Consider the following 13,189-nt stretch of genomic DNA (forward strand, 5'->3'; position numbering starts at 1 on the left):
TACGGATGAAACCTCACCATCCCCAAGTCCCAAAGATGGCCGGCCAGTGTAGGTATAGGTCCTGCTTCTAAACCCCAGAACTCCAGACCCTCATCTCAGAAGAAAGGCCATTGGTCTGAGGACTGAATCTGAGGAAGGACATACACCACTACCACCCCTGCCAGATAGACCCAGTGGCTACTCAGTCGAGTGAGGCTGAAAACAGACCCCTGGCTCTGTCTCCAAGAGGCTCCTTTCTGCACGGGAAGGCGAAATGGTGCGGTGGTTAGGAAGATAGGCTTTGATCTCAGACAGACAGAAGTTTGTATCTAAGCTCTGTTGCTTGCTAGCTGTCTAATTACGGACAAGGAGCTCAATCAGAGCCTCAGTTTTTTCAGGTATAAAATGGAGCAGCTGAACACCTAGTTCATGGGTTTCTTTTGAAGATTAAATGAGATAATGCATATAAAGCACTTCACATGGTGCCTGACACAGAGCAAAGGCTCAATAACATGTTTTCCCAAATCTGTGATTCAGCCTAAGAATCATTTCCTTGTTGGCAAAGATCCCTGTCACCAAGTCTAACTCTCTACCACAAAAATGAGGCTTGTGGTTCTCTGACTATAATGAAATGTGTACAAACAACCAGATTAGTTTAACTCCTCACTGGGATCACCTCAGGCCTTTGAGAAAAATGTTAATAAATTCTATCTATACACAACCGAGTCAAATGCTTCCAGAGGCACAGAAGTGAACTGTTATTCTAGTTTAGCACCGTCTCAATTTAATGGCAATTTAATTCCACCCTGTTTCTCTCTCCTCTTCTTCTGGGACTCCTGTTAGGCATGTGTTGGTATGCTTGATGGTTTCCCACAGGTCTATGAGGATCTGCTCATTTTTCTTCTTTCTTTTTTCTTTCTGTTCCCCAGACAGGATAATTGCATTTGACCTATCTTCAAGTTAACTGATTCTTTTTTCTGCCAGCTCAAATCTAGTGTTGAACCTTCTAGTGAGTTTTTCGTTTCAGTTATTGTATTTTCAACTCTAGAATTTATATTTGGTTCTTTTTGATTTGTCTTTCTTGATATTCTCTATTTGGTGAGACATCATTCTCTACTTTTCTTTCATTCTTTACACACTGGTTTCCTTTAGTTCTTGAATATATTTATAATAGCTGAGCTACTATCTTTTTCTGTTACGTCCAACCTCTGGGCTTCCTCAGGAACAGTTTTCTAACTGTGTATGGGCCCTGCTTTCCTGTTTCTTTGCATGTCTCATATTTTTTTGTTGAAACCGGACATTTTAAATATAATGTCAGCTCTAGAAATGAGATTCTCCTCCTTCCCCAGGATTTGTTACTGTTGCTGCTGTTTGTTCACTGACTTTCCTGGACTCATTTTGTAAAGTCTGTGTTCTTTGTCATGTGCAGCCACTGAGGTTTCTGCTCCTCTAGCTTAGTTTTGAGCTAATGATTAGACAGAGATTTCCTTAAATACTTTAAGCCCACAAGTCTCCCACCTTTGCTGAGGACCTCTATGTATGCATTGGGACTCACCTGTGATGCTCCAACAGGGTGGTGACAACTCTGCCTTAGCCTTCCCTTTCTGCTTACACAGAGCCTCAAGTTCAGCCAGAGGTGAGACTTCAGGGCTTTCTCGGGTCTTTCCTGGGCATGTGCACAACTCTGCATGTGCATGTGGATTTCTAGATTCCTAAGAATATGTCAGAGCTTTCCAAAGCCCCCTGGACATCTCATTCTCCAGATTTTCCTTTCAACATCTTTGGTCAGCCTCTTGATTACACCAACCGGTATTGCTACTTCAGGCAGCTGTGATGTTAAACAGTGATCGCTTTCAACAAATGCCCTGGAAATAGCGCTTTCCCACTGAGAAAGCTCTGAGTCAGGTCAAATATAGGCAAATCCTCTGAATGGGGCCTTTGCAGGGAACTGCCACAGAAGTCAAATAGTGACCTAGGGATGGGACTTCTGGGGGAGCTCCATAATTGTCTGGCCCCCTCCAGTGGCTGTGAGGCTGCTAGTTTTCACAGGTACCATGTCTGGGAGGCTGCTGGTTTTCAAGGCTACCACAGAGCCTGGAAGAGGGGATCGGAATAGGACAAGTTAAAATACAAAGCTTGCTACTTTACTGTTATTTAGATATTTGTCTTGAATAGATGCTCACTGGATTGTTTCAAGCCTTTGGTTAAGAACCCTGAAACAACTGATTTTGATAATGTCTGCCAGTGTTGTTCTTGTTTTCATGGAGGAACAGACGATGCAAGGTCCTCACTCCACCATTCCAGAGGTGCTAACCCATTTATTCCCTGTGTTATCACTTAACCAAATAGACTAAGGCAGTGTCCAGACCATAGGATTAACACCACTCTGCCAGATTGAAGACCATATAAGCAACCAGCCGTACAAGATGGAAGGAAAAGGAGTTGCTTTGCCCCTAGAGCATGGCCCAGAGCTGAGCCACAGCGACCAGGAGTAGCACTGTTCCTGGTACGTTTTGTTCTTATTTCTTGCTATCATGTCAGTGACCTGACCCTGCCATAAACAGCGTCCAGAACTGAAGACCGCAGCCTCTGGAATAAGGCCATTGCCCGGTTATTGCCACCATCACCACTTTCGTTCACAGAAGATATTTATTAAGCACTCATCTGCCCTGGGGTTCCAAGGTAAGCCTCAAATGCCCTGTTGTCAGATGCCGTAAGGTTTATGGTGGTCAAAGGTTGATGCACTCAAGATGTTTAACTCTAGGGAAAAGTGAAAGTTCTTAGAGGCATGGAATCCTGAGTCTGGAAGGGAACCCAAAGATCATCAGGTTTCACTATCCATCTATAGCCTGATATTCCCCACGATATCCTCACTAAGTGGTTGGTTCCACCTACACTTGAATACCTCTCAGTGATGGGCAACTCATAATATCTTTAGCTGGCCATCCTAAGTATTGGAAACTTTCTCTTTGTTTTGTGAATGAATGCAGAGACATACTCAGAACTGAGAAGCTGGAGAGAGGGAGGAATGGAGACCAGAGGCCTTGGAGACTAACGTGGGTACCTGGGGCTATTCCAGATGAGAGGTCACCTAATCTGTGCATCCGCCTGAAAAACCAGGTGTGCCTCTCTACTGTGGATGATACCACCTCTTATCTAATGCTTCAGCAGATAAACACTTTAATTCAGGTGAAGGGCATTGATAAGCCTAAAGTGAAGCCCTGGTACAATTCAAGGAAGGAGCATAGGCAATCACGGATCAGGAGTATAGGCTTTGGAGTCTGACAAATCTGTACTTGAATCCTGGCTCTGCCCTTTGAAAACTGTGTGTTCTTGAGCTATTACCTAATCTCTCTGAGTTTGTTTCCTCATCTGTTAAATGGGGAAAACTATACTATTTACCTCTCACTGGTGTGGTGAGAGTTAAATAAAATAATATATAAAAAGTCTTGGCACATAGTAAATGCTAGTATTGTTGTAAGATACAGTTTGGGAGCCTAGAGAAAACGTGAGGTTATAGCCAACTGGGGTTTCACTAAGAATAAGTCACGTCAACCAATCTCATTTCTTTTCTTCTTCTGGTTACTGAGCATGCTATACACTCTTGATTTTAATCAAACAGACTGGAGGGTTAAATGGTCAAGGGTAGGCTGGATAGCAGCAGAGCTGGGTGGATCTGTAAAGACACCTTTAATGGAATGCCCTGAGGTTCTGTCCTTGCCCCTGTCTAGAACAACATTCTCATTAAACGTTAGACTGAAGATGCAGCAAACACCTTGCTGGAAAGGCAAGCCAATACACCAGCATATATATTGAAATTTATCTTACCAAAGCCAAGAAAATGAAATGAAAGAGGGATGTTGTCTTGCATTCAGGTAAAAAAGGAGCACTGTTCCAAGATGAAGGATTGGCTGGAGAGTGATTCATGTCACAAGACTCACATAAATATCCATCCACTCGTTCATTCAATCACTCATTTAATAACTGTTGGCGTATCTACTCCAGGCTGGCCACTGCTGAGGAATTATAAAGATAAAAAGACATAAACCCCTGCTCTCAGGGAGTTCCCAGTTTAGTGGGAAAACAGACCTGGAAATAATCTTTTTTTTTTTTTAATGGTAAGTGTTAAGATGTACCAGGAACAGCACAATAAAAGAGGAAAGGTCGCCTAATACTGCTTTACAGCAGTCATACTGAGATAAGACTCTGGAGGATCAGCAGGCATTTTGCCAGACAACTTGATATGGGAAGGAATGGTTGTCTAGGTAACCCAACATCGAAGGCCCTGAGACAGAGCTGTCTTTTCTGGTTGACCCTAAACGATGACTTTACATATACATTTGGGATTTGGAAACAGTAAGATGCACAGACACATCAGGCCTCTTGTCTCACACTCCCAGTTCCATTACACTCCTGGACACATCTGTATCTTACCATAGGTGATGATAAGCAGCACAAAGTTGAGGTTTTTGAAGAGTCGGACGATGGAACTTAAGTATGAAGCATCAGGGGACGCCAAGGCATAGCTCAGGGATTGGGCCCTGCTGGGGGGATGTTTCGGCTTCTCCTTGAATACTGAAAGGAAAGAAACAGAGAGATCACTGCAAATCCCTATGGTCCCACCCTGCAGAGCTGATACATGGATGAGAGCTGACTCCCTCATCTGAGAAGGAACTAAGACTCCAAAAGGAAATATTAATTCTTCAATGAAATCCTTTATAGTCTCCTCTCTTGAAGCTGCATCTCACTGTCTGTGGCTCCGTGACTGTGCCTTGGATTACTTTTTCTTAATGGCCTTTGGACGGCTGCGATCACTGGGCTTCCCAGGCAGTATTCAAGGATCAAGCAGCCGAGTAACAACCGGGGAATAACATACGGCAGAACACTGAAGAAATGCAGTAGTAACACGGGGATAGAAAGGAAGTGAGGGCTGAGGCTCTGGGATTAGTGAGCCCAGTTAAGGACTCAGCACCAGGGCTCCCCCCAAGGGGGAGGGGACTGCGCTGCCCATGCTGAGCGCAGAGCCCGGCACATGCCGCCAATCAACATTCCCTGAACAAGGGGAAGGATCTTCTTCTATTGGAAAGACCCGGAGTCCATGCCTAGTTTCTCGAAGTCTGAATCAGACATCTGCCCCATGAGAAACCAGAGGATTAACACATGCTCCTGTAGGTGTGACCACTCTGATAGGAAGGACTGGGGAGGGACAGTGGGAAAACCATTTGCTTTATGTTCTATTTTCAGTACAACTGGTACAATCCATTTGACTGCATTGATTGCGGCTCAGTTCTCTGGGGGCCAAATCAGTTTAACCAGTTGTTTGGCTAAATTGGTCCCCCAATTGGGTCCAAGTAAATAAGCACCTTGTTGTGTCCCCAGCCCTCATGAGAACACCCCTGAAAGGTCAGGAAACTGCCTCCAGCTAGAGGAAGCTCTGGAAATGAGGTTTAGTCTCTTGAAGATCAAAGGTCTCCCCCCCTCCATCCAGATAACCCTCCAGCCCTGACTTCAGAGCCCTGCTTCTTCCTTCTCCGGAAACAGTCCTGGGCAACTTCCCACCGCTGGGTACTTCTCAACCATTGTCTTGCCTGTTCACCTCCCCTTCTATAAGGGGAAAGAAATCAAGGCAAGAGGATTTTTTTAATCTCGGCAACAGCAGCTGTTTGCTCAAGGATTTGGCAACCACAAACCACAGTTTGGATAAGATTTTTCAGTTCTTTATTCAATGAGCAACCGTCTGTGCTTACTAGTAAAATGCAAAGTGTAGAAATGGCCTACCTCCAGGATCTCTGCAAAGAACCAGGCCCTCATCTGCTACAAACACAAGAATTTGGAGCTGAGCACATTACAGTTTGAAACTTCAAGTCTGGCCGAGATGGTTCTTTCCTGTTCTCAACCACAGCTTCAAGGCTTTTCACCTTTCCAGGAACACCAAGTTCTCCGTCCAAGAGATCCTGTGAGCTTTGAAAAGCCATCGGGCAGCCCTTCCTCAGCTTGGACCCCGGGGAGGGAATGACACAGTGAGAATAGCTGGATGAGATACATGATTATAAAACCGTTTGACTCTGGAGTTGAGGCGGGCAGGAAGGAATGAAACCTTTAACGTGTGAGGTGGAACTTTCAGATATTAGGAAGACAGCTGGTTAACTTATAAAGACAAATGATTCACTGAAAATGAAAACCTCTACTATGCTCTTTCTGAATTTATCACAGCCCGTGTGATATCGCTCAGAAGAGAAAAAAGGATATAAATTAACCAAATATCTCAATGATTAAATATACATACACAGAATATTAATAATAATTCTCTGGGGCTGGTGGTTGGGATTAACAGATACAAGGCTAAGTTAATGGTCATTCTTTTCTTTACGCTTTTTTGTATTTTCTAGATTTTTTCCATAATGAGCGTATCTTATACACATTTTAAAAAAGCATTTTAAAATGTGGGCCCCAGGCATTCCCAGGTGAATGTACGAAAGTATTAGTGTTTGTGGGTCAGTCCTATTTTGTTTTCTTGTGTTCCAGAAATTTAGGGTATGGACTTAGACAAGCTTAGGCTGGAATCCAGCCTCTGCCACTTACTGTCTAATCTTGAATAATACCCTTATCTCCTCGTAAGTCACTGTTTCCTCTTGGTTAAGTGAGACTGATGCTGGTACCTCCCCTATAGGGCCATTGAGGAGTCAGTGAGATCAGGCACACTCAGCACAGGGCCTGTGACATCGTAAGTGCTCACCAGGGCTTCATCAAGGGGATCAGCAGGCTGCCCATTCATTCTAATGAGGTCATACTGGGGAACTGGTTAATTACAACTAACCTTTACTGAACAGCTAACAAAGTACACAGGACCAGCTAGCACTGAATCGGCAGCAACTACTCAGGCTAAAACATTTGAAGACCATTGGAAGCCTGGCTTCCAGTTTCTATAGATATATTTTATAGATTACATGGGACCTAGAATGCTGCTCTAGGGCCATATTCACAAGGTCCTCACCCGAGTCAGCAGGACCTCCCTGCCTCCCCAACCCCCATGAGCCTATTAATGACCTTACCGATGATGACAAGGATGAAAAGCAGAGTGGCCACACCTGCTATTATGTAGAACATGATGCTGATGTGGTAGGCAAGCTTGTCCTGGTCTTTGATGTTGGGTACCAAGACAGGAGGGACCAAGAACCCAATGGCAATTCCAAGCTATAGAAGACAGAGACAATCAATCGTTGTATCAATGGCCCAGAGGTGACAGCACACATTTAAGAGCCTCCTAATTAGAAACATAATCCCCAACTTCCAGTCCTTCTTAAACCTCAAACAGGGATTGTTTCCCCCCTCAAGACATCAGAGAGATCTTTCTTTTGACTGACAGCTCAACTAACACACCCTTGACCACCCTCACTATCACAGATTGTGAAAACATTTATAGCTGGGGTTCTCAATACTGACTGGCTTTTCTCTAGCTACAAACTAATGAAGAATGGTTCCTATACTCCCATCTCTATGGTACAGTAAAACAATGCTGGTTTTGCTTTTTGTGCCATTTAAATTCTTGATTTCACTGTATCTGTTAACCTGGAGCTGAGAGACCAGCTGAGGGGAAAATTCTACACCCTACAACCCCAAGAACTTGCATTCAGTGAGAGACAGAAGCCTAACGTTGTTACCACATTTACAAACATAGAAGCTTAAGTTCATTGTGTAAGTTAACTTTGTAATTTATAAAGCATCTGTGGTGTGAAGTCACACAACTGCATAAATTTATACACACAAGACATGGGCACATGCAAAGTGGCTATAAATACACATACAAACACAACCCAACAAACTGAAACATCTTATATCTGCGGTGCAGTTCAAACTCCAGTGACCTGACAGATAACGTGCCTTGGGTGTTTCTGAGGGCAGAAATGCCTTGATTCAGGAGTGACTAGCTGTGATAGAACTGCCCAAACCCTTCTGCCACACGAAATACCAAGGTGGAAATTTGAAAATAGTGTGAGAACACACGAAGTACCAAGGTCCAGATTGTAAGACTGAGAGAAGCTGAGTAAGCCTTTTGTGTTAAGGTCCCATTTTTCGTTTATTGGACTTGAAAGCAACTGCAGGTAGAGAAGCAATTTGCTTTCAGCCCAACACCATTCATCAGCTGCCAATGAGCTGATCATCCTTATTGGTTTTCCAGCCTGTCAATTATAGCCACTCAGGGTGGTCACTAGTGATTCTCAGCTCTGAAATATTCTCAGAAGTCATCATCAATAGGCTCAGTGCAGGGTTGTTCCAATGTACACTGTATACAATCAACAAATCAAACTGATCTTTAAAGCATCTACTATTTGAGGAGATTGGTTCAAGATGGCCGAGTAGAAGGACGTGTGCTCACTCCCTCTTGCAAGAGCACAGGAATCACAACGAACTGCTGAACAATCAACAGGAAGACAATGGAACTCACGAAAAAAGATACCCCACATCCAAAGACAAAGGAGAAGTTACAATGAGATGGTAGGAGGGGCACAATCACAATAAAATTAAATCCCATAACCGCTGGGTGGGCGACTCAAAAACTGGAGAACAATTATACCACAGAAGTCCACCCACTGGAGTGAAGGTTCTGAGCCCCACGTCAGGCTTCCCAACATGGTGGTCCGGCAACGGGAGGAGGAATTCCGGATTCAGACTTTAAAGGCTAGTGGGATTTGATTGCAGGACTTCGACAGGACTGGCGGAAACAGAGACTCCACTCTTGCAGGGCACACACTAAGTCATGTGCACATAAGGACCCAGGGCAAAGGAGCAGTGACCCATAGGAGACTGAACCAGACCTATCTGCTAGTGTTGGAGGGTCTCCTGCAGAGGCGGGGGACAGGTGTGGCTCACCACAGGGACAAGGACACTGGCAGCAGAAGTTCTGGGAAGTACTCCTTGGCATGAGCCCTCCCAGAGTCCCTCATTCGCCCCACCAAATAGCCTGGAGGCTCCAGGGCTGGGTCGTCTCAGGCCAAACAACCAACAGGGAGGGAACTCAGCCCCACTCATCAGCAGACAAGCAGATTAAACTATTACTGAGCTCTGCCCACCAGAGCAACACCCAGCTCTATGCACCACCAGTCCCTCCCATCAGGAAGCATGCACAAGCCTCTTAGATAGCCTCATCCACCAGAGGGCAGACAGCAGAAACAAGAAAAACTACAATCCTGCAGCCTGTAGAACAAAAACCACATTCACAGAAAGATACACAAAATAAAAAGACAGAGGACTATGTACCAGTTGAAGGAACAAGATAAAGCCCCAGAAAAACAACTAAATGAAGTGGAGATAGGCAACCTTCTAGAAAAAAGAATTCAGAATAATGATAGTGAAGATGATCCAGGACCTCAGAAAAGGAATGGAGGCAAAGATCAAAAAGATGCAAGAAATGTTTCACAAACACCTAGAGGAATTAAAGAACAAACACCTAGAAGAATTAAAGAACAAATAAACAGAGATGATAATACTGTAACTGAAATGAAAAATACACTAGAAGGAATCCAGAGCAGAATAATTGAGGCAGAAGAACAGATAAGTGACCTGGAAGACAGAATGGTGGAATTCACTGCCACAGAACAGAATTTAAAAAAAAGAGTGAAAAGAAATGAAGACAGCCTAAGAGACCTCTGGGACAACATTAAACACATCAACATTCGCATTAGACAGGTCCCAGAAGGAGAAGAGAGAGAGAAAGGAACCGAGAAAATATTTGAAGAGATTATAGTCGAAAACTTCCCTAACTTGGGAAAGGAAACAGTCACCCAAGTCCAGGAAGTGCAGAGAGTCCCAGGCCAGATAAACTCAAGGAGAAACACGCCGAGACACATAGTAATCAAATTGACAAAAATTAAAGACAAAGAAAAATTATGAAAAGCAACAAGGGAAAAATGACAAATAACATACAAGGGAACTACCATAAGGTTAACAGCGGATTTCTCAGCAGAAACTCTACAAGCCAGAAGGGAGTGGCACCAGATATTTAAAGCAATGAAACGGAAGACCTACAAACAAGATTACTCTACCCCCCAAGGATCTCATTCAGCTCCAACAGAGAAATCAAAAGCTTTTTAGACAAGCAAAAGCTAAGAGAATTTAGCACCACCAAATCAGCTCTACAACAAATGCTAAAGGAACTTCTCTAAGTGGGAAACACAAGAGAAGAAAAGGACCTACAAAAACAAACCCAAAACAATTAAGAAAAAGGTAACAGGAACAAACATATTGATAATTACCTTAAATGTGAATGGATTAAATGCCCCAACCAAAAGACACAGATTCACTGAATGGATACAAAACAAGACCCATATACATGCTGTCTACAAGAGATCCACTTCCTACCTAGGGACACATACAGACTGAAAGTGAGGGGATGGAAAAAGATATTCCATGCAAATGGAAATCAAAAGAAAGCTGGAGTAGCAATACTCATATCAGATAAAATAGGCTTTAAAATAAAGAATGTTACAAGAGACAAGGAAGGACACTACACAATGATCAAGGGATCAATCCAAGAAGAAGATATAACAATTATAAATATATATGCACCCAACATAGGAGCACCTCAATACAGAAGGCAAATGCTAACAGCTATAAAAGAGGAAATCGACAGTAACACAATAATAGTGGGGGACTTTAACACCTCACTTACACCAATGGACAGATAATCCAGACAGAAAATAAATAAGGAAACACAAGCTTTAAATGACACAATAGACCAGATAGATTTAATTGATATTTATAGGGTATTCCATCCCAAAACAGCAGATTACACTTTCTTCTCAAGTGTGCACAGAACATTCTCCAGGATAGATCACATCTTGGGTCACAAATCAAGCCTCAATAAATTTAAGAAAATTGAAATCATATCAAGCATCTTTTCTGAACAAAACGCTATGAGATTAGAAAACAACTGCAGGGAAAAAAGCGTAAAAAACACAAACACATGGAGGCTAAACAATACGTTAGTAAATAACCAAGAGATCACTGAAGAAATCAAAGAGGAAATCAAAAAATACCTAGAGACAAATGACAATGAAAACACGACGACCCAAAACCTATGGGATGCAGCAAAAGCAGTTCTAAGAGGGAAGTTTATAGCTATACAAGCCTACCTAAAGAAACAAGGAAAATCTCAAATAAACAATCTAACCTTACACCTAAAGGAACTAGAGAAAGAAGAACAAACAAAACCCAAAGTTAGTAGAAGGAAAGAAATCACGAAGATCAGAGCAGAAATAAATGAAATAGAAACAAAGAAAACAATAGCAAAGATCAATAAAACTAAAAGCTGGTTCTTTGAGAAGATAAACAAAATTGATAAACCTTTAGCCAGACTCATCAAGAAAATGAGGGAGAGGACTCAAATCAATAAAATTAGAAATGAAAAAGGAGAAGTTACAACAGACACCGCAGAAATACAAAGCATCCTAAGAGACTACTACAAGCAACTCTATGCCAATAAAATGGACAACCTGGAAGAAATGGACAAATTCTTAGAAATGCACAACCTTCAGAGACTGAACCAGGAAGAAATAGAAAATATGAACAGACCAGTCACAAGCACTGAAATTGAAACTGTGATTAAAAATCTTCCAACAAACAAAAGCCCAAGACCAGACGGCTTCACAGGCCAATTCTATCAAACATTTAGAGAAGAGCTAACACTTATCCTTCTCAAACTCTTCCAAAATATAGCAGAGGGAGGAACACTCCCAAACTCATACTATGAGGCCACCATCACCCTGATACCAAAACCAGACAAAGATGTCACAAAGAAAGAAAACTACAGGCCAATACCACTAATGAACATAGATGCAAAAATCCTCAACAAAATACTAGCAACAGAATCCAACAGCACATTAAAAGGATCATTCACCATGATCAACTGGGGTCTATCCCAGGAATGCAAGGATTCTTCAATATATGCAAATCAATCAATGTGATAAACCATATTAACAAATGGAAGGAGAAAAACCATATAATCATCTCAATAGATGCAAGAAAAGCTTTTGACAAAATTCAACACCCATTTATGATAAAAATCCTCCAGAAAGCAGGCATAGAGGGAACTTACCTCAACATAATAAAGGCCATATATGACAAACCCACGGCCAACATCGTTCTCAATGGTGAAAAACTGAAACCATTTCCTCTAAGATCAGGAACACGACAAGGTTGGCCACTCTCACCACTATTATTCAGCATAGTTTTGGAAGTTTTAGCCACAGCAATCAGAGAAGGAAAAGGAATCAAAGGAATCCAAGTTGGAAAAGAAGTAAAGCTGTCACTGTTTGCAGATGACATGATACTATACATAGAGAATCCTAAAGATGCCACCAGAAAACTACTAGAGCTAATCAATGAATTTGGTAAAGTAGCAGGATACAAAATTAATGCACAGAAATCTCTTGTATTCCTATACACTAATGATGAAAAATCTGGAAGAGAAATTAAGGAAACACTCCCATTTACCACTGCAACAAAAAGAATAAAATACTTAGGATTAAACCTTCCTAAGGAGACAAAAGAACTGTATGAAGAAAACTATATGACCCTGATGAAAGAAATTAAATATGATACAAACAGATGGAGAGGTATACCATGTTCTTGGATTGGAAGAATCAACATTGTGAAAATGACTATACTACCCAAAGCAATCTACAGATTCAATGCAATCCCTATCAAACTACCAATGGCATTTTTCACCCAACTAGAACAAAAAAATTTCACAATTTGTATGGAAATACAAAAGACCCTGAATAGCCAAAGCAATCCTAAGAAAGAAAAACGGAGCTGGAGGAATCAGGCTTCCAGACTTCAGACTATACTACAAAGCTACAGTAATCAAGACAATATGGTACTGGCACAAAAACAGAAATATAGATCAATGGAACAGGATAGAAAGCCCAGAGATAAACCCACACACATATGGTCACCTTATTTTTGATAAAGGAGGCAAGAATATACAATGGAGAAAAGACAGCCTCTTCAGTAAGTGGTGCTGGGAAAACTGGACAACTACATGTAAAAGAATGAAATTAGAACACTCCCTAACACCATACACAAAATAAACTCAAAATGGATTAAAGACCTAAATGTAAGGCCAGACACTATAAAACTCTTAGAGGAAAACATAGGCAGAACACTCTATGACATAAATCACAGCAAGATCCTTTATGACCCACCTCCT

The 13,189-nt window shown here is 42.1% G+C and overlaps 1 protein-coding gene across 5 annotated transcripts in view; it reads right to left on the reverse strand.

The window, feature by feature from the left end:
* Window positions 1–13,189, reverse strand: part of FLVCR2 (FLVCR choline and putative heme transporter 2) — a 65,004-nt gene that overhangs the window by 24,483 nt on the left and 27,332 nt on the right. For all 5 annotated transcript variants that reach the window (XM_082451700.1, XM_082451699.1, XM_082451698.1 and 2 more), the window contains exons 2-3: window positions 7,032–7,173; window positions 4,414–4,554 (exon numbers count right to left, since the gene is read on the reverse strand). In XM_082451700.1, coding sequence (XP_082307826.1) covers window positions 4,414–4,554; window positions 7,032–7,173 — 283 coding nt within the window. The remainder of the gene's footprint in view (window positions 1–4,413; window positions 4,555–7,031; window positions 7,174–13,189) is intronic.

The sequence above is a fragment of the Balaenoptera physalus genome (assembly GCF_965194825.1).
Source record: "Balaenoptera physalus genome assembly, chromosome: 2".
Classification (NCBI taxonomy): Eukaryota; Metazoa; Chordata; class Mammalia; order Artiodactyla; family Balaenopteridae; genus Balaenoptera; species Balaenoptera physalus.